At 54.0% G+C, this 25083-nt stretch overlaps 1 protein-coding gene across 2 annotated transcripts in view; it reads right to left on the reverse strand.

Moving 5' to 3' along the window:
• Positions 1-9836: 9836 nt before the first annotated feature.
• The window catches only part of CAMK2A (calcium/calmodulin dependent protein kinase II alpha), a 31208-nt gene continuing 15961 nt past the window's right edge, over positions 9837-25083 (reverse strand). Inside the window, exons 11-15 of one of the 2 annotated variants that reach the window (XM_068536195.1) lie at positions 24362-24410; positions 17757-17832; positions 15004-15098; positions 11012-11240; positions 9837-10748 (exon numbers count right to left, since the gene is read on the reverse strand). In XM_068536195.1, coding sequence (XP_068392296.1) covers positions 10745-10748; positions 11012-11240; positions 15004-15098; positions 17757-17832; positions 24362-24410 — 453 coding nt within the window. In that variant the 3' untranslated portion in view covers positions 9837-10744. Of the gene's footprint in view, positions 10749-11007; positions 11241-15003; positions 15099-17756; positions 17833-24361; positions 24411-25083 lie in introns of those variants that run through there. The other variant, XM_068536196.1, reaches the window with a different exon arrangement.

Raw genomic sequence — 25083 nt, forward strand, 5'->3', positions numbered from 1 at the left:
CATCGGACAGATAAGGGAACTGAGGCTCAGCTGTCTCCTTTCCTGGCCCACCTGGCTTCTGACCCTAGCTTTGCCATTTCTCCGTGGCAGTGGTCGATGGGTGGGGCTTAGAGAGGATGATGAAGATGAGGAAGGCCCTTAAAGACCACCTAGTCTCCCATTATACATATGGACAAACCGAGGGCCACCGAGGGGAAGAGACTTGCTCAAGGTTACCCAGCAGAGACAGGCAGAGCTGGGGACAAACCAGGGCCCGTCAGCCATCTCCTTTCCCTGGCCAGCTGCCCTCCTTCCCTCCCCAGCTCTTTCCCAGCCTTACCTGCAGTTGCAGTTGGAGCTCCAAGAGTAGAATTGGGAGGAGCCAAGACTTTCCCAGGCCGGAAGAATTTCCTGGTTCTACCCACCCCCACCTGGCAGGACCTTGCCAATATAAAAGGGCCCCAGTGCCTTTCAAATGCGAGGCCCAGGTGTTTGCAAAGGCTTTGAATGCGGGTGGAGAGGAAGGGCTGCTGCATATTTCGGATATTAATAAATTTCCCCTAACAAAGGGCCAGGACCCCCTCCTACCCCCCCCCTTTGTTTGGGGCTCTAGGTGGGGGAAGAGAGATGGGTTTGCTAATGTGCAGAGGATGCAGGAATGGCCTTCACGATTCAGAATGCTTCTTCCCACACCCCGGGGGCGGGCTCCAGCCTTGCTCACAAAGCCCCTGGCGCCTGGCCCTCTCAGCACCCCCAGAGCCACCTCTGGCCCGGAAGGAGGCGCTCTCCGGGCTTGCTCTAGGACTGAGCCTGAGCTCTAGGATTGAGCGTGGCTTGTGAGTACTCTTCACCCAGCCTCTTGGCTGTAGCCCTGCATCTTGGAAGTCAGGAGTGGAGGATCCTAGGAATCTAGGCTTTTCTTTTCCCAGATTCCGAGTCTGCAATTGGCGGATTCTAGGCATCTACGGACTCCACCAGCTTCAGCTCCTCCAGCCTCACCTCCCTTGCCCTGCTTCCTCCTGCCTCCACTCCCCCTGCTCACCGCCCTGCGGTTCCTGGACTGTCCTCCCTGGCCCAGTCTTCCAGTCTGTCCTGCTTTTCCCATTTCCACTGCTCCGACAGCCTTTCCAGCTGCCCCATGCTTCTGCTTCTTCTGCTGCCCATGCCATCTCCCTACTGCTCCCATCCTGATCCCCATATTGACTTAAGGTCTCCCTGCCTCATACCAGATGCCAACCAGGCCCCGATTGCAGTGGGAGCTGATTAAGGACCAGGGACCCACAGCTGGAGGCAACCCTGAGAGCATAGTATGCATCGGACAGGAGACGACAGCCCTTTCTGGAGTAGAACCCCAGCCTGGAATCCTAGAATGTCCCAGCAGGTGCCAAACCCAAGTGCCTACAGGGCCAGGCAGGGAACCCCGGCGAGCAAAGCTGTGGGTGTAAGTGGGAGAGTAAGTGGCAACTGACCCTTAGTGAGTGTTGGAGAGACAAAAGGGCCTGGTGGGGACTGTGATGAACTGGAGAAGAAGGCATGATGCCTCCCTTAAGGGGGAGCTGCCCCTCAGAAGTGTGGGCCCAGGTCTCCAGATATCCTGGCTTTTTAAGAGAAGAGGGAAATCTGGATTTTCATGAGACATTTCCCATTTTTAAATGTGGGAAACTGATTCAGAAAGTGTAAAAGAGCATTTAGGGCCTCCTGTCGGCCTCTCAGTGCAGGCCGACAGCTCAGCAGAATTAGGGGCTTAGCAGTCAGAGAGGCAGGGCTTGCCTGGGGATCCACGGTGAGAGTGGCCTAGAGCTGAAGCCAGGCCCAGGGCTCCCCAGCCCTGCTCAGCGCTCTGCTTCCTGTCTTCGCTAATCTCTGTGTCCATGGACCCCTGACCCTGGGAGGCTGATGGGGGGCCCCGGGAGGCAGTGGATGTGCCTGGCTGGGGTGTGATGGAGGGGTGACCTGGGGCCCTTCATTCCTGTTCTGGGAGTCATTAGAGACCGAGAGGCACTGAGATGGGGCCGTGGACCATCTGCCGTGACTTCCAGCCTATGATCTGTGAGAGCAAATGGGGGTGGGGGTGGGGCAGAGAGAGAGGCCACACCATTAAGGCAGCCATATTCCCAAGGTCAAGTTAGGGTCAACAGATAACACCGGGGGTCCCGCTGGTTATCTTGGTGTTTGGTCCTCAGTAGGCCCTGCCCCCTCCACCGCCCCCGCCCCCTCCACCGCCCCCGCCAAGATCATCTCCGCAAGGTTCCCTGAATAGGCCCAGGTTCCCTGACCCAGTGCCTTCTCCATCTACCCACTGGAATCCTGTCCATCCTTTCAGGTCCCACCTCCATACAGTCTTTATCACCCCCAGGTATGGACTCCTGGGGTCTTCAGGGGGGCTGGCTCAGCCCTACATCTGGTGAGCCCTGGCAACCCAGCCCTGCCCAGCCCAGCCTGCACAGAGCACTCACGGTCTTCTGAGACAACCCATTTAATTTCCGTGCAGTTAAGACCCTTACATCATGCTCCTTGGACCCCAGAGTGCTTGGGGCAGCAGTGGGGCACCAGGGGGGGGCGGGTGTGCTGCTCAGCCACACAGACCTGGGGTCATTCCCTGCTCTGCCCCTCCTGGCTGTGTGGCCTTGGGGACCCACAGTGCCAGTTCACAGCTTTGCACAATGGATGCAGCGTCAATCTAAAAGCAGTTTCCTGGTGGCTCTGGGGACAGCGAGCGAAGAGTTAAGACAGTCCCAGCCCCTCCGAATTCCACGTGACCCGGGTTGCAGAGCCTCCGGGTCTGCGGTGGACATTGTTCTCCAGACTCATTTTTTGCTAGTGGCTCATGGAAAATTTGGCTCCTTGAGCTCCAGGCCACTCCCTCTGGGGCCTGAGGCCTCGCTGACGCTGGTCTTGCCCTGGAAAGGCAACCAGGGGCGCCTCCCACCCGCAGAGCCTCGGTCAGCACCCACTATTGCATGTCCGCCTGACTTCCTGCTGCCTGACCTTCTCCCCCAGAACAGAGCAGCAGCCCGCCCCCTCTGGCCACATGGAGGCCTCCTCCCAGCGCCCCCATCCAGGATCACTTTTCATTTGGGGGGAAAAAAGTCTTTTCCCACTAAAGCCCACAGCATCTGTGAGCTGTATCCCTTCGAGTATTGGAGTGGGTAGCAGCCCAGGAGGACTTGGACATCCACTGGTCAGAGCCCAATCTCGACTCCATTGCTCACTGGCTGTGTGACCAGCTGAATCTACTGCCCTTCTCTGAACCCAGGTGTCCTCAGATGTCAAATGGGGAGAATAACTTTCCCCTGGCAGGGGATTATATGAGGTAATATAGCTGCTGATGCATATTAAAAAAAAATAAAAAATAAATTAAAAAAAAAGGGCTTCCCTGGTGGCGCAGTGGTTAAGAATCCGCCTGCCAAGGCAGGGGACACGGGTTCGATTCCTGGTCCGGGAAGATCCCACATGCCGCGGAGCAACTAAGCCCGTGCACCACAACTACTGAGCCTGTGCTCTAGAGCCCGCGAGCCACAACTACTGAGCCCACGTGCTGCAACTACTGAAGCCCGTGCGCCTAGAGCCCGTGCTCTGCACCAAGAGAAGCCACCGCAATGAGAAGCCCGCGCACCGCAATGAAGAGTAGCCCCCGCTCGCCGCAACTAGAGAAAGCCCGTGTGCAGCAACAAAGACCCAACACAGCCAAAAATAAAATAATTTTTAAAAAAGATCAGAATGCTTAACCTAAAACGTGGCACGTAGAAATTCTCCAGGTGTCCTGGTTCTCAAGAGCCTGCTCTCCCTTGTACAAATAAAGAAACAGGCCTAGCTCGCTCCTCCAACCAACCAACCCGGGGGTGGTGTGCTTGGAGCCAGAGACGGCCAAGATGGAGCCCACGGCTTGCACCTTCCAGCTCCATGGCAAGTGCCTTGGAGGCTAGACCAGCGTCCCCATAAGTAAGATGAATGGGTTGGACAGGAACCGTGTTGTGCCCCACAGAGGTGGCTGGAGGGAGAGCCGTGGGCAGAGGGGAGCTCTGTGCCCCTGCCTGCCCAATTCAGGCTTTTGCCAGTGACCATGCCGTGGAGAGCTACAGGGGGAGCACCACCTCTTCGGAGCCAGATTCAGGGCTTGTCCCCTGTTGCAGGATGGAGTTATGAGTAGGAGCCCTGATGGTTTCTGCAGTGAGCTGGGATGCCCTGCCAAACCAGAGGCGGAGGATGCTGGGTGGGGCTGGGGGGAGTGGGACAGGAATAAAATCCTCTGGGCCAAAAGCCTTGCTTTGACCTTGATTCTGCTGACCCAGGGTCAGGGTCTCAGAGAGTTTGGGGGCTTGTGGTGACGGGAGTCAGAGGCAGGGGAGGGGCCGATGGTCAATATTGATCTAGCTGAGTCAGGGGAGCAGGATGGGGAAGCGGGAAGGCTGGGGTGGGGCCTGCCGATAACTGGATCTTCCAGCTGCCAGTGTGACTGTGGGAACCAGGGAACGGGGTGCTCAACACAGAATTCCCAAACTGGGTCCTTGCTAAGACTACAGCCGCCTGGAGCCCTGCCCAGTCCAGCATTTCCTAATCCCTGCGGGTGGAGCCTGAAATATCTGTATTTTTAGCAAACTTCCTGGGTGATTCTGAGCAGCCAGCCGAGTTCCCATATACATTTGGGGCCCACGGGTTCACCCCTGTTGCTGTAATGATGAGGAAACTGAGGTCCAGAGAGGGAAAGTAACACACCCAAGGTCACATCAGGAGAGAATGATGATAATCCCCCCCCTTTTTCTTGCTGGAAGAGATAGTCCACTTCTAGATAGCTCCATTCACCATCTGCTGTGGCCCAAGGCCCTGGAAGGGATGGCCGCCCAGAGGGAAGTGGCCTCTGAGACCTTTGCGGGCCCAGGTGGAGAAGGGAGGGTGTGGCTCATCCCAGAAGGAAGGACAAGGAGGGGGGCCATTCCCACAGGACTGGACCTGCCCCACCTTGCCCTCTGCAAACACTCCCAGCACCTGCTGGGGGATGTTCCCTAAAAGATATACTATGGCCCTGGTCTGAGAAAGGCCATTTCCATTGCTGGGGACCCACCCATGCCCTGGAAAGGCACACCTCCAGCACGGTAGGTTCGGGGCACTCTCAGCCTTCTGACACCTCTGGCCCCCTTCTCCCCCAACCCCTACCTGACCCACCGTTCTGGGCTCTCAGCCTGGCTCTTGCCTGCATTCTTCCACCACATCTCAATCTGCTGAGCACCCACACTAATCCTCTCCAGAATCCCCAGTCACTGCCATGCCCCTCCTGCTCCTTCTTCTAGCTCCCACAACCTTCACACCAGGGCCAGCCCTCATCCCAGCCCACCCTGAATGCTGGTTCTCACTTTCTCGGGTGGCTTCAGGGATTCCTGGGGACAGGAGACAAGCTAGCTCATCTCTGGGTGCCCCTCAGAGCCCAGCCCGTCTGCCGCATGCCCTAGCAGGTGTTCGGAGTGGTTCCGATTCTGAGTCTCACCTCCCTCCCTCCCTGGGCCATTTTGGACAAGTGCTGCCTTAACTTTCTGCACCACCGTCCCCTTGTTCGTGGAATGAAGAGAATAGTAGTGCCCAGGAGGGGGGTGAACTGAAAGTTGTGAGAGCACATATAAAGGAGGTCAGGTGTGCACACATTCCAGCAGCACACATCTGTCAGGGGTCTACCCCGGGGCAAGGATGATGATACCTGCTGCGTGCATCCTGAGCATGGACAAAGTGCTGACCGCCTTCAAGGAGCACACGGTTATGTAGACACTCGCTCAGGTGACTTCAAACCAGCGAGCTCTGGCGAGGTGGGTAAAGGAGGCCGCGGAGCTCATGGAGGGACCTAACACAATGCATGCTGGGAAGGAGGCGGGGCCTTCCCGGAGAAGGTACCGCAGCTGTGTCCTGAAGGGTGCGGAGGCGTTGGTATGCACTGAGCAAGGAATAAGAGGGAAACCAGCCCTCTGCAGTGAGTTCTGGTGTAAATGGGCAGTGAACAGGGGGAGACTACAGGTGTAGACCACTAAGAGATGAGGCAGCAGCTGGAAGGGATAGGGGTCAAAGAGAGGGGGTTCCTGAGAACCCCAGCCACTGTTTGCTGGCCGTCCACAGATGGGGAAACACAGACCAGGGGCCTGGAGAGAACAGAGCTCTGCGTGTTTGAGTCCCGGCTCTCTGTCTTGTAAGAAGCCTCTTTGCCTCTGAGCCTCGTTTTCTTCATCTTCAAAATAGGGCTGTTGTAACTGGGACAAGAGCTGTGAAAGCACTTTGTGAACTGTAAAGGATCACGCCCCTGTAGATAATAATAGTGCTTTAAGTGGAGCTGGCACTTTGCGGGGTAAAGGATACTTCCTGAGGTCTACTGGGAGCTCCCAGGGCTTCACAGGCACACAGAACCCCGGACCTCCTGTAACCTGCTTCTGGGCTGCCTCCTGCCGGCAAGTGCCTGCAATGACAGCCCAAAGTTCTCAAGTCCTTCCTGCTGCCCAGGCGGGAGATCCAAGGCGCCTGAAGGCTCAGGTCCAAGCAGTCCTGGCACTGCCGTGCCAGGCTCCAGGGCAAGAGTGCAAATGAAAGCCCTAGGTCCCTCTGCGACCCGCTTCCTTGTGCTCTTCAGCCTTACTGCCAAGGTCCTCACGTGTGCGAGGGGCACATGCCCCATAGACATGCCCCCTGGCCACCTCACAGGCCAGCAGGCAGGACAGACCCAGAAAGCAGCTGGTGTGGGAATTCTGGAGCCCAGACACCCATAGCGTGGTCTGGAGAGGACCATAGGCTCCAGAAGTCACCCCCCACCCCAATCTTGTGGAATCAGGCCTCTTAGGTGGGGGTGGGGAGCATGGCTTACAGCGAGCAACTCATCTGTTTTGCCTGGGACTGTCGGGTTTCGCACTGAAAATTTCATGTCAGCAAACGGGATGGTTGGTCACCCTGTCATGGCCTGAGGGGGCCAAAGCCTCTGTATCACCACCCTGGCCCAGCCTGAGCAGCTTGGGCTCAGGGAACCAAACTAGCCTCTAATGCAGCAGAGGCCTCCCTTCCTCCAGTGGAGCCGGTCCACCAACCCTCTCACTAGCCCCCACACAGGTGAAACTGCCCCCGACACTAGTTTCACAGATAGTTTGTGGGTAAAGAGACCCTTCCTCCCCCTCTGACTTTCTCCAAACCCCTCTCCAGAGGCTCTGAGGCCTGGGGGCTTGCCTGTGAGGTTGGGCGGGAGGAAAGAGAATGGGTGGGGAGGGACTTCTTCTGGAACAACCTCCTCATTATACAAGGAAACCAAGGCCCGGAGGAGAAAAGCCTTGCCCCAGGCCCCTGAGGGAGACTCTGCTATTGGCCACTGGAGGCAACTCACGCCTACCCATTGCTCTTGTTAAGCGCACTCCACGTGCCTGAGAGGAAGCCAGCCCCATCCCAGGCTCTAAGGCTGGGGCACGTGGTCCAGGCATAATCCCACAGTGATTGGCTCAGACTTAAGCACGTGACCAAGTTAGTCCCATCAGAATGAAGACCTGGGCCTTCATTTTGCAAATGCCAAGAACTAGAACAGGAAACTGACGAACTCTCCCAGTGCCCTGCTTGACCAAGACAGAGAGACAGCCAGTGCACAGAAGTTTGTAGCTATTTATTGCACTGAAAACACCAAGAATAAAACAGACACCCCTTCTTCCCCCCAACCCCACAATAGCAGAAAGTTTGAGCAGTGGTCATTCAAGTTCACAGCCACATATTTTAAAAAAGGAAGAACGGAAACAAAACCCCAAACAAATAGTAACAAAGAAACCAGCACAGGGAGTCTGGCAAATACATCCCCAAAAGGGTCTCCCTTTGACGGGAGACAGGAGGCCAGGGGTCAGGATCAGCGCTTGCTGGGCGCACACCCGGGAGAATGCTTTCCCGTTAATGTGTTTGCATGCTGGAGCCTAGGACTCGTCTTAGGTCTGGATTTTTTGCATCTGCAGGATGTTTGACTGTCTGGTGGGGTTGGGCTCTGGGCCGCGCTTTGTCTGCCAGTCTCCCCTGCCTGCTGCTTTGGGATCACACCGGTGCCCTGTGGTCCACACCGGCTGGCTGCACACCCACAGGCTTGGCCTTCGCAGTGGGGCCATCTTGGCCTGGGGTAGGGACCAGCCTCCACTTCTCTGGCACCCAGAGAGGGGCACAGTGGACAGGAGGTGCGTCAGCAGATGAAAGGCAGGACATTGGTGTCCTCCAGCTCAGCTCCCTCTGGTGGGGAACCGAGGGGAGAGCGGGGAAAGGACTTTCCCAAGGTCACACGGCAAGTCTGGTCAGAGCTGGGAATGGAATCCTAATAACCCCCAAACTGTGGCTCTTTCCCCCGCAGTCGTCTGCTGATTAGCAGAGGACAGGCACCAAAGAGGGGGATGAGGGGCAGGTGGGGGAGGGAGGGGGGACTGGCCAGGCCCAGAAAAGAACAGGAGTCCAGCCAGTGACTCACACTGTCAGTTCTCATGGGCGTATTGGGCTTCACCTCACCATCCTGTTTGATTCCCCGTCAGCCCTGCCACATAGGCTGGGCGGGAATATTTAACCCCTTTAATGGAGGGGGAAACTGAGGCTGAAGGAAGGACCAGACTTTGCCTTGGTAATGGCAGCAAACCCTCACCTTTGGCTTGGGGATGGCTATGGGAGCTGGCAGATCGCAAGGGAGGCAGGCGGTTTGGCTGCTGGAGCGCCGGGGTCACTGGGCCTTACTGGGAAGCCCTCTGGACCTGGGGCAGGCCAAATGCCCGCTCGGGCCTCGGCAGCAGGGTCTCTGCCAAGGATAGAGGCCAGTGATCGACCAGTTTGGAGACCAGGAGAGCTGGGCAGCCTCTCTCCTGGCCTACGGCCCCCACCCAGCCTGCCTCACCTGTCCCGCGGGCAGGAACTCTTGAGAATGGGCCCAGCAGACAGCTCATGATTGGGGAAAACTCAGGAAGTCCTGGGTCACATCCCCACCAGTCCTGCTCCACTCGACACCCAGGATTCCCCAGAGGTTTGGGGGAATCAGAGACTCCTCCAAATCTTTGGGGATGTGGCTCTTCCTCCCCTAAAATCCTCCAGAGGGGAAAGTATCTCATCTTGGCAAAACACGGCCACACAGAGGCCAAAAGCACAGAGAGGCAGCAACATAATTCCGAGTCGGACACTGAGAATACAACCTCTATTTTTTTTTTTTTTTTTTTTTTGTCCAAAACATGTAGGTTGGTTTTGCTGAGTGTTTTTTCTTCTTTTCTTTTCTTTTTTTTTTTTTTTAACATACTTACTGCATATAAAGTCATGCAAAGAAAACAGTGCAGACAGTAGATCCTGGTGGAGGTACCAAGGCATTCCACATCAGAGTCAATCCCAAGGGAAGAGGGAAAGAGAAAGGAAGAAAGAGATGCAAACCCACAGCTGCAGGAGGAGGTTGTGAAGAGGAGAAATCCCAGTGCTCTTTTTGGACCCGCATGAAGACACATGCTCGTGAACCCCCCAGAGCTGGGTGGCGGGCGCTGAGGGGGATGCGCAGTTGTGGGGGATGAAATCCTGGGAAGCATGGTAGTAAGGACCCCAGTTTGGGAGGCAAGCAAGGTAAAGCCCAGGTACTGCCACCCTGACAGCTTCCCCCACTATCTCTGCCCTGATTTGCTGTTTCTTCATCAGCACTAACACCTGATGCTTCTCCAGTCCGCAAGGGAACCTGGGGACTGAAATGTCAGAGAGATCCTTCCAGCGGGGGCTGAGTCCATCTCAGCCCCAGATAACCACAAGTGACAAAGTCCATCTCAGCGATGACCAAAAAAAAAACAAAAAACAAAAGACCAAGAACAGAAAAAAATACCCCTCAGCCCTCTTCCCATCTCCCTTCCCAACCCAGCCCTTCTCACCAATTTGAGAGGTCTAGTTATTACATAAATATCCATTAACTCAAAATCCATTTACGAAACACACAGAAGTTTGGCTATAAAAAGGCATGCGGTCCAAGTAGAAGTGATACCTAAACGCTGTTTTCTTTTGCCCCCCAAAAGCAATCAGATTCTCTCCCTTGGATGCGATGAAGCTGGAATTCTCAGGGCCTGATGGAAGGGTGGAATGGGCAGTTAGTGTTGGAAGTAAACATCAGCAGAAGGAGGAAGGAAAGAAGTGGGGGAACCCTGAGAGGATCGCGCTCCCCACACTGAGGGAGGAGGGTCGGCTGGAGAGCAGGAGGGCAGGACAGGATGGGAGAAGAGTTAGGAAGGCAGCTTGAGGCGGGAGGCTCCTGGCATCTGCTCCTCTCTCCCCCTCTCCCCTGGGGGAGGTTGGCTCGGGGGACTGGGCATTCTTCTGCCCTTCCCTAGAGGACCCCGGAAGAGGCGAGATCAGGGAGAGGATCTGGCGGATGCCACATTCCTCCCAGCTCCGCCCCTCCTCCCCAGCCCCTGGATGAATACACAGCTGGGCACCGTGGCTTATGGCCAAGGCAACACCAGGCCAATGACAGCTGGCGGCGGTGCGGCGGGGGGGGGGGGGGGTCCTCGGGTCCAGCACCCAGGGCACGTGGGCCTGAGGAAGCCCTGCCCTGGCAGGAGACGGGTGGTGACGGGGAAATGTCGCCATTTGCTCTGAAGTCATGATGGCTTTTGCGAACAGGCAGGTTTTCTTGACACAGGTATGAAGGTGACGGTGATGGTGGTGGTGATGGGATGATGTGATTGGGGGAATTCCAGCAAAATCCAAATGGGAGAACCAGCAGCCACATTCCACGGACGAACGGTGGATCTCTGCGGTACAGTGCCCCCAGCCTGGTCCTTCAGCTGAAAGACATGGTATGTGCGGTGCGTAACGTGGGTGCTTCTGAGGGCAACCCCCTTGCCCACCTCCTTGCATGGAGTTCAAGCTGCCTCCTGTGGGTCCCCCCAGCTCTTCCCTCTCACCCCCTGGGACCTCCAGGCCTGATCTCTTCCCTGTGGTCTTCCCAGCCGCCAGGTTCCCCAACGTGTACCATCTCCAGACCGGCACCACCCCCGTTCGTTTAGATTGTCCTGAATGACAGATGGCAGGAAGGAGGGGCTCTTACTGGGGCAGGACGGAGGGCGCCCCAGATCTGTGGAAGTGGACGATCTGCCATTTGCCATCCCGGCGATGCCAGACGCGGGTCTCTTCCGACTGGGCCGTGCGGGGGATGCCGCCCGCATCCAGGTACTGCGTGATGCGGATGTAGGCGATGCAGGCCGCCTCGTCACCCATCAGGTGAATGTGGGGATTCAGGATGGTGGTGTGCACAGGCTTGCTGTTCCGGGACCACACTGCAGGCGGGGATGGGAGGGGGCAGAGGGGTCGCACCTGGGGGCCTCCTGCCTCGCTTCCTTCACTTCCCCAATTCTCAGCAACCCTCTCGGCAGAGGCACCTCTGCCTGCCTCGCTTCCCGAAGAGTGGGGCTCTGTGACAGGGCTCAGCTCCCTGGGAGTCAAAGCAGAACTTGTAGATGACAAGCTCATATCCCAGCTGAGATACAGTGGACTTCAAGACAAGCTGAATTCTTCAAATGCAGGGGAATGGAATTTTCGACTCATAGTATCTCTGACACGCAGGTGAATGGAGAATCAGGTGAGCTTACACCAGAGACTCAACCCAGATCCCTGTAGAGGCCAGGAGAGTACATAAACAAGGAGGCTGAACTGGGTATAAGATGCTAAATGACAACGGACCCTTTGTCTCTGGATCAGGGGGACAATAGGGAGTGATGGAGACTGTGGTGAATAGGGCACCATGTCCTTTCTATGGAGGTGCCCTGCACACAGCTTCCCTGGTGTTTGCTATGTAAGTGGGACCCATGTTGCCACACCTGATTTTTCAAGAGAATCTAGAAATCTGGATTTTTATGTCGAATGCCTCATTTTTAATCATTGGCATCAAATTCAAATTTAAAACATCATACAGACCACATGAAACATGTGTAGTCCAGCTATGGCTTGTGGGTCCCTCATTTGCCACCTCTATTCTCAACATGTAGAATGATGGAAACCTGAAGAATATTAAAATTGTATAATCTTAGAATCTTGGAATTATAAGGATGGTGCTGGCGGTGATGGGGTGAAGTCATGGAACTTTTCAGAGTTAGAGGGCAATGCATAGCTCTGTAATCATGATAGAACTGACAAAAGTACCAGAAACCAGCTCTCTCTATGTGAAATATTACTATTATTATTATCATCGTCATCACTATCATCATCATCATCATCATCTTGGTTCTAGGAACTCTCAATGTTTTCATCAAGATAGAAGACAAAAGCACAGAAAGACAATGACCTAGGGAGGGTCTGGACAGGGATCACCAGGACCTTGGGCTTCAGAGGAACCCTCATGCCATTTCTTAGTGTAGCCCGAATGTATCCGAATCCATGGAGAGCTGATTTAAAATATAGACTGCCCAGCCCCACCCTTGGAGATGCCAGTTCAGGAATCTATAATACTAAAAAGCTCCCTCTCCCTCCCCCATCCTCTGATTCTGATGCCCAGAAAGGTTTGTGAGCCACTGATTTCGTGAAAAATATTAAAAAAAAATTTTTTTCCCAGGACTTCAGAAAGCATCCAATAGTATCCACCCCTAAATATTACAATCACACTATACCCAAGCTTTGGATAAATGACTCAAAATCACTGAGCCTTAGATATGCAGTCTAAGAGACTTTTACAGTTCTGGGCTCTTGGCCAGAGAGAGTGCAGAGCTTTTGTGTTATAGGCTTGGGGGTGACCTCAGAGGTCAGAGGTCACCCCATGGCCCTCCCACAAAATGCAAGGAGGCCTCCATAAGCAGCCTTGACAGCATCTGGGGCTGGAGGCACTCAACACCGTCTAGTTCAATGCATCCATTTAGCAGACCTGGAAACTGAGGTCCAGAGAAGCAATCGGACTTGTCCAAAGCTAGGCCAGTTTCTGAAAGAAATGCAGTAGAACCTAAAAGAAGTCAGTCTCGAGGTGGGTCTAAATTAGGACAATCTAGAACAATCTCCAAAGGGACAAACAGAGCTTAGCATTGTTGAGGGCACTGGGCCTTACTGTTGTCTGCCAGGGCTAGGGTCCTGAGGGTCATTTGTAAAGCAATGGCCACCCTAATGTGGTATCTTTTGAACAGACTCTAGGCTTCCATTTTCTACCCTCATGGATAGAATGGGAGAAAGGGCCAGGTCCTCCAGCAGGAAAAAGCAGGCAGGAGGGTGGGACTTGCCCCAGGGCAGGCAGTTACTCTGGGTCTTGGTCTTGTGGGTCCTTTGATGTGACCAGGTGTCCAAGCCCAGAGTCCAGGGGGCTGGTGCTGTGATGGGGCTTGCTGCCAGGATGCAGACCAAGGTCTAGCACAGCCATCTGTGTTTTTTTTTCCCTTTTGCCATCCCTCAGTCTTCAGAGCCAGTTCATCCTGGTCTCTGCTCTGCTCTGTGGGGATTGTGGAATTCTCTGGGGAACCAGTGCCCCACCCCCACCCCAGGATAGACGAGTATAGAGGTGGCCATGGTGATCAGCTAGGGAGCTCCAGGGTGATGGGGACGGTGGGGTCCAGCCACCTCTCCTCACACTCTATCTCCATTGCTAGCCTTAGAAAATCAGAGTTTGATTTGTCAAAGGAAAATGCAACTTCCTTCTTCACGGCTTTTTGGGGATACTCTTAAGCCCTCGTACTCTACAAGATTCCATCAGACTGCATGCAGGCGGGAGAGGAGTGTCCATCTAGGGGACACTAATGCCCGGGTGAGGGGGGAGCACGGGGAAGGAAGGAGGCACTGGAGAGAATCAGGACCGGGTTCTGCCACCAACTTTCTGGGTTCCTTTGGACAAGTCATTCCCTTCTCTGGACCTCTGTACAATGAAGAGTTGGACTAGATCCAACTTCAGTTGCTTAAGTACCACCTTTGTTTTTTTTACCATCTACCTGTACTTACTTTATGAAAATATTTCCTTAAATTGATTCACTTTATTAATTTATATGAATTTATTCTAAAAGAAAACTTTCTAGTACAATCATTAATGAATAACCAGTCTCATAGAATACAATTTTAATAATAAGTCCAGTTAAAATGAAATCAAGTTATGTAATCCTAGCTCCATGCTCTTGCCTGCAAGGGATCTGAGCCTGAGACCACTCTCTTTTTGATAACGAGGTGAGTTAGAAAGCATTCGGTGCTTAAGACAGACTAGCGTTAAACTGAGCCTTTCCTCTTGGCGGAGCCAGATGTACTGAAAGAGAATTTAGAAAGGGACAAACTTTCTCACTGTGTGAACCAACGCTGTTTCAACTGGTGTCCACACGCACCGGAAATCACCTAGCATAGCCTTGGTGGTACGTGCCTTCCCTCTGGGGGACGCTGGATGTGCCACTTCTCAGGGCCTCCCTCCGGGTCCTGAGCTGCAGGAGTCTAACCCGCGTGTGCTTTGGTTCGTCCCTGTCTGACCCCTGGCCAAGGTGAGACACAGACACAGGCAGAAAGCGCCCTAGGTCAGGCCCAGCCTCAGCCCCCTGACAGCCCCGGGTTGCAAAGCTGCCAGGGTCTCTCCTGCAAAGGAGAGGCCCGGGAAGGACAGACATGCGGACAGAGACCTAGACAAACAGGCAGGGCACAGCAGTGTGAGCTTGGTCCTCTCCTTCCCCAGACTGCCCACCCACGGGGGCACCTGCACAGCAACAACCCATGCGCCAGCTTGCGACCAGCTGGGCAGCTGGGGTGGCTGCAGGCATTCAGGTGACTGTAACTTAGGGGTGTGCCCTGGTGGGAAGGCTCCTTTATCTGTAGAAAGGGAAGAAAGGTCTTCCCCAGGCCCTACCAGAGTCATGGGCAGGGGAGGGCTGGGAGGGCTTGTCACGCTTATCCCAAGTCCCCATCCGCAGCCACTGGGGTCGGACGGTCCAGGGTTAGGAGAGGGAGCCAAGATGGTACCAACCCCTGTCCACACAGGACCTTCCTCTTCGCTGCCTCCTGAGCTGCCCCTCACCCTGCCCGTCACCCTGCTGTGCCATCTGGCAGGACACGGAAAAGAGCAGACAACAGGCAGCCCAGAGGGAAGGGATTGCTCACGGTTTTCAAAATAGAATCGATGGAAGTCCAGGCCCTCGACCAGGTTCCCTAGGGCCTCGGGTTCGAAGGCTGTCATCCCGGGGTCACACATCTTCCTGGGGGGAGGAAGTCAGAGGAAAGATGGGCTAGGGTGGCCTCTCGGGCGCCCCCCTCTAAATGCCAGGGGCCTGGACCCCGGGAAGGCAAGCCTGTGAAATAAAAGTGACTGCACCCACCTCACAGGATCAGTGAGGTTGGCGGATGGGACAGGGCTGGTCCAGTTACAGTGTGGGCATTGCTGACTGGCTAGTGCCACTGAGAACTGGGAAGCCTGGGTCCAGGTCGTGGCTCTGTCACTTACAGGTTATGAGACCCCCAGCAAGGGGCTTAACCTCTCTAAGCAAGAGAACCATGAATGTCGTGCATTGTGCGCTGCCCCAGGGCGCCGGCGGGGATAATTCAGCCTGTACACTCCTCTCCAAATTACACCCCCCGCCCAGGGCAGCAGATCCATCCAGAGAGGGCTTTTCCTAAATGGTCTTCCTTGGGCGGGGAGACATTTTCCTTCACTAAAGTGAAGCAACTTCTGTTCACCAAGCAGGTGTGTCCCTGGAGGGAGTGCGTTTTGCTACTTTAAACAAAGTTGCCCTATTGTTGGCAGCAGCCCTCCTGGTGAGCCACACTTTCCTCTTCTGTAAGATGAGGAAAACAGCATTCCAAGAAGTGACGCCTGGGAGGAAGGAGCACAGGGCATGGCCGGGGAGGCCCACTGCTCTGCATTTTCGGCTCAGTGCTCCCACCCAGGTCTGTTTTCTGGGAGACCCTGACAGCCAGACGGAGGAAGGAAAAAACTGTCTCCCCCACCCCTAGGTCTCTGGGATCTTCTGTAACACAACATGGACCCCTGTGATGATGACAATGAAGCCAGGGACAGGAAGCACCCCAGGCCAAGCAAAGATCCTGACACGGGGAGGGACTGAAGACAGTGGAGGAGGGCATTGGGCCAGCATCGTCTGAACTGGATGCCGTGGGGAGTGCAGGGCGCTCTGCCCTTGCTCTGCCCTGACTGCCCTGTCTCTGTGACTCCAGACAACTCGCTTCTCCACTCAGGACCTCAGATTCTCCAGATGGATTAGCCAGGAGCTGGGGGGTTGTGCTCAGACCATATGGGATGCTCGGGACCCTTCCAGATCCAGAATCCTCTAAGGCTGGGGGTCTGAGCCCTGACCGTCTGGAAGACTAAGCAGCCCCCGGCCAAGAGGAGCCCTTCTCCAGAGGGTCTCTGGGTGTCCCTGCCTCTGAAGGGACTCAGAGACCCTCTGCTCCAATTCCATTGTACGTGTAGGGAAACTGAGGCTCAGTGAGACGAAGGGGCTTATCCAGGGTGACGCAGGGCCAGACTCAGCGCCATATGCCCCAGAGGTCATGGCAAGTGGTCAGAACCTAGATTGGGCTGCAGATGCCAGAGGAAGTGACATCACAGAGGTGAGAGGCTTGGGGTCCATAGGAGCCACTTCTCTTTCCCTCTCTCCCTGGCTGTGTCCTTCCAGAGCCACGCTCGGGCTCTCCCATCGCTGACTTAATTCTTTCTAGGACCGGATGCAAAACCCGTTCAACAGTGCATTTCCATGCTTTTATGCAACCCTCAGGGGCACACGTGCACACACACCCGTGCACACCCCTTGTGCACGCAGTCACAAACGTGCGTGTGTGGGCAAGTGCATCACACTCACATGTACAAGCGGCCTCCGTCTTACACCTGCATCTTCCAAGATCCTTGTTGCTCCAGAGATAATCAGTAGATGGCTGGGGCTTTGCCACCCGCTGCTGCTGAAACCCTCCCACAGTTAGGATGTGCCTGGACTGCCAAGCCTTTGAGAGACAAACTTCAGCTCCTGGACATAGCGGTGACCAAGATCAGGCTGCCCGAGGAGCAAAGCCCAGCCCAGTTATTCCCATCTCACCTGAACCCAATAGGCAAAGGTCATTCTGCCCTTAGCTGGCAGATTTTGTCCACCAAAAAGCATATGTGGGGTCTTCGGGCCCAGGCCTTGTTAGCCCTGGCCAAGATGTTGAGGCCTCAGCCCAGAATCCTGGCTCTCCTGGGGGCCAGCGGAAGGCCTGCTTCCGGGCCAGACCAGCAAGGCCTAGGGTGGCCACCAGGGGGCGCTCCAGCCCAGCCTTTGCACACAGCTGCCCCTCCAACAGCTGATCAGGTGTGTAGGGGATGTCTCATACCACCTGTTTCATATCATGCTATTTTTGTGCACTCTGCCTTATCCCCAGAGGATTTAAGATTCCTTCTGGAGGTTCTTTTGCTCACCCCTACTCACTGGAGGTACAAACCCTATGGGTTCCTGCCTGCTCCTGCCCATCTGAGGTTAGAGGAGGTCCAGGGTGAGGCCCCAGGCCCATATGGCAGGACTGGGGTGGGGCCTGCTTCCCTCCCCTCCTTCCCAGCTCATCTCCTGAGGAGACCCATGTTGTGGTGGAGACCCACCCGCTCTGTCCTTGGGGAAGCAAAAGAATTTTGTTGGAGTTCCTCCTGGGGAACAAGATAGGAGCAGGACTGAGATATAGACAAGTATTGTGAACAGAAAGCTTAATGAGAGCGTAAAGTCTGAAGGCAAACCAGAAATATGCGTTCAGCCTGATTCACAGCACATGCAGAGTGAGTAAATGAGGGTCAGAGACAAGGACCCCTAAAGGTAGCCATCAGCAACCCCTGATCAACAATCCAGGCGGGACATGCAGAATGGACCCAGCCGACTCACGTGTAGGACTCAAAATCTCCATTGCTTATGGCTTCAATCAGCTGTTCTGTCACTTTTATAATTTCTTGTTTCCGCACTGTAAGGCAGGAGGGAACACAGAGAAATAATAGCGATAGTGATTGGGATGCAGCACCAACCACAGTTTCCTGAGCCCCTAACATGCACCAGACCCTGTCCTGGCACCTGAGGGCCTCAGAGAGATTGTCTCGTTTATCCTCACACTGTCCCTGGGTATCACTACTCCCATTTCATGGAAGAAGAAACTGAGGCCCAGAAAGGTGAAAAAGTGTGAAAGTTCCCTCAACTACAATGGGCAGAGCCAGTGTCTTAGTTGGCAGCCTCTGCCTCCAAACAGCATGCATGGTTCTGGCTCTAGGCCTGATTTGAACCCAGGTCTTGATTCCAAAATATGCTTCTCCATTACCTTGTTTTGCCACCTGAATCCAAGCAAAGTCACCTGTGGAGGTTGTCACCAGCAGCCACAAACCAGGGGCTCCCGCATGGTCCAAACTGGGGCCACTAAGGAAGGGCTTAGGGCTTACTCATCCCTTAGGTCTGAGTCAGTTTTTGTTCCATTTGGGTGCCTATAGGAATCAGACACTGAGCCTTCCAGAACTTTCTAGGCAGAATGAATCCCAGCTGCTGACACCTGGCCTCCCCTGTCCGCCACTGAAACACCACGAACAACTGCTGTCTTCCTGGTAGAGGATTAGACACCAGTTTTCTTATTAGGTGTGTGATGTTCTGAGTCCCAGTTTTCCCATCTGTAAAATGGGGACACCATCACCTCTCATACGTTCAGTGCTGAACAAGTTGTGTAAAGAACCCAGGCTTCAGTACCAGACAGGCTTCTTCTAAATCCCAGCCCAGGTCTTTACAAGCTGTGCAACCGTGGGGCACAAGGTTGTTTTCTGGTCCATCGTATGGAGATGACGATGCCCTCGTCCCGGAGTTGTTATGAGCATGGGATGAGATGATGTGCCTGAGGCACTTGGACAAGAGCCTGGCACATAGTAGGTACACACTGTAAGTGCCGCCTTCTGTATCCCCCCCACACTCATTACTGCATCTGCTCCTCACAGCCTGGGGGGTAGGGGGAGGCAAGGCCAGTTTCCCCCCATCTGACACATGAGGAGACCGAGCCTCAGCAATGAAGGAATTTGAAGCCAGATGTCCTGGCTCCCAGCAGGGCTATCCTCCCAGAAGCCTCAGGCGGTTTCCCAGGGCCAGGCCTGCTTCCCTTCCTCCCCCAGGCTCAAGCTTAACCTCCAGGCCGGTCAGTGAGCTGGCCTGCTGAAGCAGCCTCAGGTGAGATGGATAGACATGTTGCCCGTTTCTCAGGCAGGGAGCATGGGAGGGAGACGGCTCCTGGAGGAGGCCTTGTCCCTGCCCCTTTCCTCACCAACTGCAGGTGCCATCCCATCCCCCCTCACACTGGGGAGCTCACCTCAGGCCCAGAGGACAAAGAATCACAGGACACCCAGGCCGCAAGAACTCTTGGGGACCAGGGACTCAGCCTGCTTATCCAACATTGGGGAAACAGAAGCTTGGTAAGGGGTGTGACTCGCCCAAGGACATAGAACATTTTGGGTGCAGAGTTTGGCTCCCAGCCCAGGGCGTTTTCCACAGGACCCAGGAGCTCCAACGCGTTCCGTGATGTGTTGGGCCCACATGCTTGTCTCTTCCCCAGCTCAAATATGAGCTCCATGGAGGCTCGCTGATCCCTGGAGCCTGGAGCAGGCCTGGCCAGGCATTCGTTACGGAGTGAGTGACTGTGCCAGTGCTCAAGCCGCGAATCTTTGAAGCCCCCCAGCACAATTTCATGTGGTCCTCACCTCCCGGTCAGAGACAAGCTCCAGTCACCGTGGAGGCGACAGGTGAAATAGTCTGCTCCAGTGGACCAACCGCCCCGAGCAGACTGTGCAGCTCCAAAGCCCATCTCCCTCTCCCCCAACCACCTGCCCCGCAGGGCAGGGCCCGGTGCCCAGCGCAGCTCTTGGCACGTGGTGGGCGCTCAGTAGCCGTAACATCACTGAAGTTACCATCTCCAATGTCAGTCACCACAGTGAGCCACTAACTCTTTATCTCCTGGCTCTGCGAAGAATCACCAGGGCTGGGAACGGGTCTGTCTTAGACCATGAGGTCAGCCGGGTGACTCTGGGGTCTTGCCTGGGGCTGAGACGGAGGCAGCTTGAATGAAAGAATGAGCGGATGGACCAAATCAGGGTCTGGGGCTGCTGGCCTTGCCCTGTTCCCTGGAATTGCCCAAGTTGCCCTGTGGCCTCTGTCCCTAGGAGCCCAACAGCCCGGCCTCCTGGTCAACTCTGCCCTCCTTCATGGAAGCTGGGGATTGAGGATGGGGAGAAACCCACCTCCACCAGGAGACAACTTGTTCCAGCTGCTCCCACATGAAATCAGGGTGATGGTCCAGAGCGAATCCACGGCTTTAAGAACCCTTCCCACATGACATTCCTCGAGCCCGTGCTTAACGCTCTGTCTCCCGTGGGCCGCTTCTCACCACCATCTCCGAGAGGCTAGTCAAGTGGTCAATGGCATGGATTCTGGAGCCAGACCCCCTGAGTTTGGATCCTGGCTCTGCTACTTAGTAACTGTGTGCCCTTGGGCAAGATACTTCCTCCTACCTCAGTTTCCCATATGTATAATGGAGCTACTAATAGTACTTACCTCATAGGGTGGTTCTGAGGATTGAGTTAAGAATATATCAATAAAAATAACTAACACACATATGGTCCTCACTCAGAACCAGCTACTGTTCCAAGCCCTTTATATCAACTCACTTATGTAAATAATGATGCATTATGTAAAGCACTGAGAGCGGTGCCTGGCACTCCATAAGCAAGCGCTGTGATTATCATCACTGGAAAGCTCTGAATTGGAAGTTCTCCCTGAGGACAGTCTCTAGCCTCTAGCCCGGGCAGGGACACTTCCCAGCAGCCTGATATATGATGGTTCAGTTTTGGTTGGAACTTTGGGGCTTGCAGCCTGCCGGGTAGGCCACCGCACTGCTGGACAGCTTTTGCCATTTGCATCCACCTCCTTCTTTCAAGTTGCAATCTCCCCTAAAAGCCCCTAGTTATAGTTCTGGTCTGCCTTCTGGGATCCTTCAGTGTGTACCTGCTTCTCCAGACTCTGTGCCTTCCCCCACCAGTCTTTTCTTCTCAGGGCTGAAGGCCTCCTGCATGTGGTTTGCAGGATCTGGCTCAAGCTGGCCATCTATTTTCGAGGGTACTTAAGCTGTTTAGTTGCCTCTCTGAGTGTGAGCACACAATCCCTGATGTGGCTTGAATATTGCAGAATATCAGGTCTAGGGTAGCACTCTCTATCCCCTCCCCAGTTCTGGACACTACACCTCTATTAATGCAGCCTGAGACAGTGCCTAACTTGGCCTCCAGCCACTCAGGACACCAAGTTTGCCAACAACTGAAGCCTAGCAGGCAGGACTCTCCCTAGCTTCATTCTCTGGGGCCAAAGATCTGGGGGTCTGGTGCTCCTTAAATCGGGAGAAATTCACTCTGGTTCTGAGCCCCTCCCATGCCCTTGGCAGACCTATGGCTATACGAAAGATTCATCTAGCAGCTGCTCAGTACCACCCTCTGGCATTTCTCATCTGCCAGGTGTTCCCCCAGGCAACCAGGAGGGCTCCGCTATAGATGGGAAAGCTGAAGCTCCAGAGAGGTTAAGGCACTCTCTCAAGGTCACACAGTATGAGGAGGCTGAGATGGGATCAGCATTCCTGACTGATATTTCCCAGAATGTCTCTGCCCAGATTCTAAGGCAGCTCTTTGGGTTGGAGAGGAAATTGAATTTTCAAGGAGCTGACCAGGAGGAGATAGGGCGGTGGGGAGGAAATCTGGCAGAACCCCGTGCAGCTCAGAGGGTGAGAGGCCTGGGTATTAAGCCTGAGGGGCTGTGAAATATTAATGTCCCTTTCTTTGCTGAGGGGAAAATGTTCCCTGGAGGATGACATTTCTAATTAACTTTAATGTTAGGTCAGAATCCACCCCACCAGCTGCTATTCTCACTTAGTAAGAAGACTTAACAAATTAACACCAGAAAATGGTTCTCTGGAAACTTTCTCTGAGGCCTGGAGAAGCTGGGGGAGGCACAGAGCTCCTCTCTCCTGCCAAACGGGGGAGAAGCTCCTGGATGGGCCAGCATCTCTTCCATCAGACATGGCCTTTTACATGTGTGGAAACTGAGGCAGGGAACGGGGTCCCAGTTTTACCATTAATAACATTGACATGCCCTTTCTCTTCTCTAGGCCTCAGCCTCCCCTCTTTATTTTATTTTATTTTTAAGTTAAATTTTATTTTTTTGGCCATGCTGCACAGCATGTGGGATCTTAGTTCCCTGACCAGGGATCAAACCCGTGCCCCCTGCAGTGGAAGTGCAGAGTCTTAACCACTGGACCGCCATGGAAGTCCCATCCTCCACTCTTTAAAAGGGGCATAAGTGAACTAAAATTCAAGACTTCGCAAATGTTCCCATCCTGCTATCTCTAAAGCAGAGGATAATGATTGTAAATGTCAGGCCTCGGGGATGTAACCCAGAGCCGTTACCCCAGGTGGAGAATGTCTTTAACGGGTCACGTTTTACATTAATAGTGCACACAAATTTTACATTCTAGTCCAAACATTTCTCTGTCCGTTGAACATATAAATATTTGTCTTAAAATAATCTTTGAGTAAAACTGATGCTCCAAGAAAACGTCATATGGCTTCCTGTCATTCAACCATAAGCTCCAGTTTGAAAGAAGAGAAATTAAGATTTATTAAACAGTGGCCACATGCCAAACACTGTGTAGGCACTTTAGACACAGCCTCTCATTTCATCTGCACAGCAGTCCTCTGAGCTTGATACTATTATCATCTCTTTACTGTTAAGGAAACTGAGGCTCAGAGAGGTTCAGTAAGTTGTCTAAGGTCACCCAGCAGATGGACTCCAATGAAGAATCACAGAGCCAGTTTGCCTCCACAGACCCTGTCTGCTCTGAGACCAGGATTATGAGGCCACAACAAGTCTCCTCAAAAATCCCAGCACCTTACAATGAGCCTCAAATATGGTGAATGTCTCAGAAACAACCTATCTCGGCCCACCAAACACCTATGGAATCAGATTCCACTGGAGCAGGGCCAGTGGAATGGTTAATAATCATACTTGAGGGACTTAGACTGCTGACCTGATCCCAAGGGAATTCTTCGAGATAATGCATTTTGAAGGTTGTCCCTGGTGCTTTCACAGACTCTTGATTTGCTCTAGCACCAGGCTATGGTGATGGAGTGACCATCTCCTTCCCCTGTTTTGCCCCAGCTGGGAATGACCGGAGAGGGACACACATAGGGTGGGGCTGGTCTTCCAAACACCGTGGCAGAGTCAGGAGGCAGTCAACGGCATTTAGTGTGTCAAAACTGCCTTAAATAAGCCTGAATGGCAATGGTGCAAAAATATTTATTACATAATAAAATGCTCTTTCCCCCATCATTGTATATTCTTTTAGAAGCAAATCATCTAAACTCCTGAAAATATCTCAACTGGCACAGCTGTGATCTCTCCAGGTCAATGCTGTTTTTCTAGATTTCAGAGACTCCCCAGGCATCTCTGACACACACCTGAGTGTGAGAACCCCCTCCCTTGCCGGTCTCCCTGTCCTGGGGGAAGAAGAAGGGCTGGGTGCAGGCAGAACAGCAGGACGTCACTAACTCATCCAAGGATCTGGTGTCCCCTGGGTGGAAGTCAGCACTCCATCCTCCCTCCTCCAAGCTCCAAACATCTTTCCACATGCCAAGGCCTCGTCAGCTGAGCCAGGCCCTGGAGCCACACTGCCTGGGTTCATATCCTAACTGTCCCCTTTACGAGCTCTGGGACCTTGGGCCAATTTACTCAACCCCTGAGTTTCTGGGCTGTCGAATGGGGTCAATCACAGTACCTACTTCTTAGCTTGTTGTAAAGCTCAGGTGAATACCAAGCACTTGAAACATGTCTAGCGCACAGCAAGTACCCCATAAAAGGCAGCCATTATTCCTATTACCATCCTATTATTTCCTCTCTTACTATCAGATCACCGTTATCTGGGGTCTTGTGCCCCCTTTCATCTGAGGGCTTGTGAAGACTATTAGCCACTGGCTACAGTAGCCCCTGCATTTTGGGTCGGTCTTAGGCAGTGTTTCCCATATTCCAGTTTGTTGAATTTCCTATTGATACATTTTTGCTTTCCCTTCCTTTACTATTATTACTTCAAGTTTTTAAAATCAACTTGTGTTTTTTTTTTAAATCCAAAAACACTTCGAAAGGAAAATGTATACTACTATGATACATTTATGACTTGACTATGTTAAATTAATTTTTTCTAATACATGTTAAAGTCAACACATAACTGCTACCCAGAGAAAAGTCCATCCAGGCACCTCACATAGGGAAATGGCACCCCACTGTATACCCAGTCTATAAGGAGCCAAAGCGAGGCTCTTTGTAGAGAAACAGCACACAAAGTTGGCCTTGGGGTCCTTTCAGGCCAGAGACTGTCAGTGAAAGGGGCCTGCCAAGAGGCCCGGGGGCCCAGATGCTGCAGGCAAGACCCCTCCTACCTTTGGTGTCTTCATCCTCAATGGTGGTGTTGGTGCTCTCTGAAGATTCCTGCCAAAGAGAACACGGGAGGTGGTGAGGCCTGCTTGTCAAGCGGGAAGAGGTGGGTCTGCCGGATGCTGCGGCCCCGTTGCCGTAAGCCTCATTGGCTCTGCCATCCAGATGCTGCACTGAAAACCCTGTCAGACTTCCAAGCCTAAGGAGGGGATGGGCCCAACTAAGCAGGTGGCTGGTGGCGGGGACGGGGGTGTGAATGAAGGGGTGGATGCGTGGAGAGCCCTGGCCTTTCTGGAAGGGGGTCCTGAGCCCTGTCTGCTTGAGGGAGCAGAGAGGGGGTGTGGAGGGCAGAGAGGCACATGGTGGCCACAGGATGGGGAAGGAATACACACACTGGCAGGAGAGGAAGAGAGAGACGGGGGGAGGCCCAGTGTGACAGAGGCTGGGCTTTTCAGGGGGAGAAAAACCACACAACTGAGGGAGACAGCAATGGAATCAGAAGAAGAGGGACGTGGGCCACCATGCCACCGCAGGAACCCCTAGACAGTGGCAGGGGCTGGTGGCTCCTCTGCCACCGGCAGGCCCTGGGTAGCCTCACAGAAGCTCAAGAAGGGCCTCTACGGCGCCCGCTACTTCGGCCAAACCAAGCCCCCCAGTGGCCACAACTGGCACAAACCAAGTCCTGAGCTGAGTTCCAGAGCAGAGGGCAAGGCGAAGCGAGAAGCCA

The sequence above is a fragment of the Eschrichtius robustus genome, chromosome 2 (assembly GCF_028021215.1).
Source record: "Eschrichtius robustus isolate mEscRob2 chromosome 2, mEscRob2.pri, whole genome shotgun sequence".
In the NCBI taxonomy this organism is placed as follows: Eukaryota; Metazoa; Chordata; class Mammalia; order Artiodactyla; family Eschrichtiidae; genus Eschrichtius; species Eschrichtius robustus.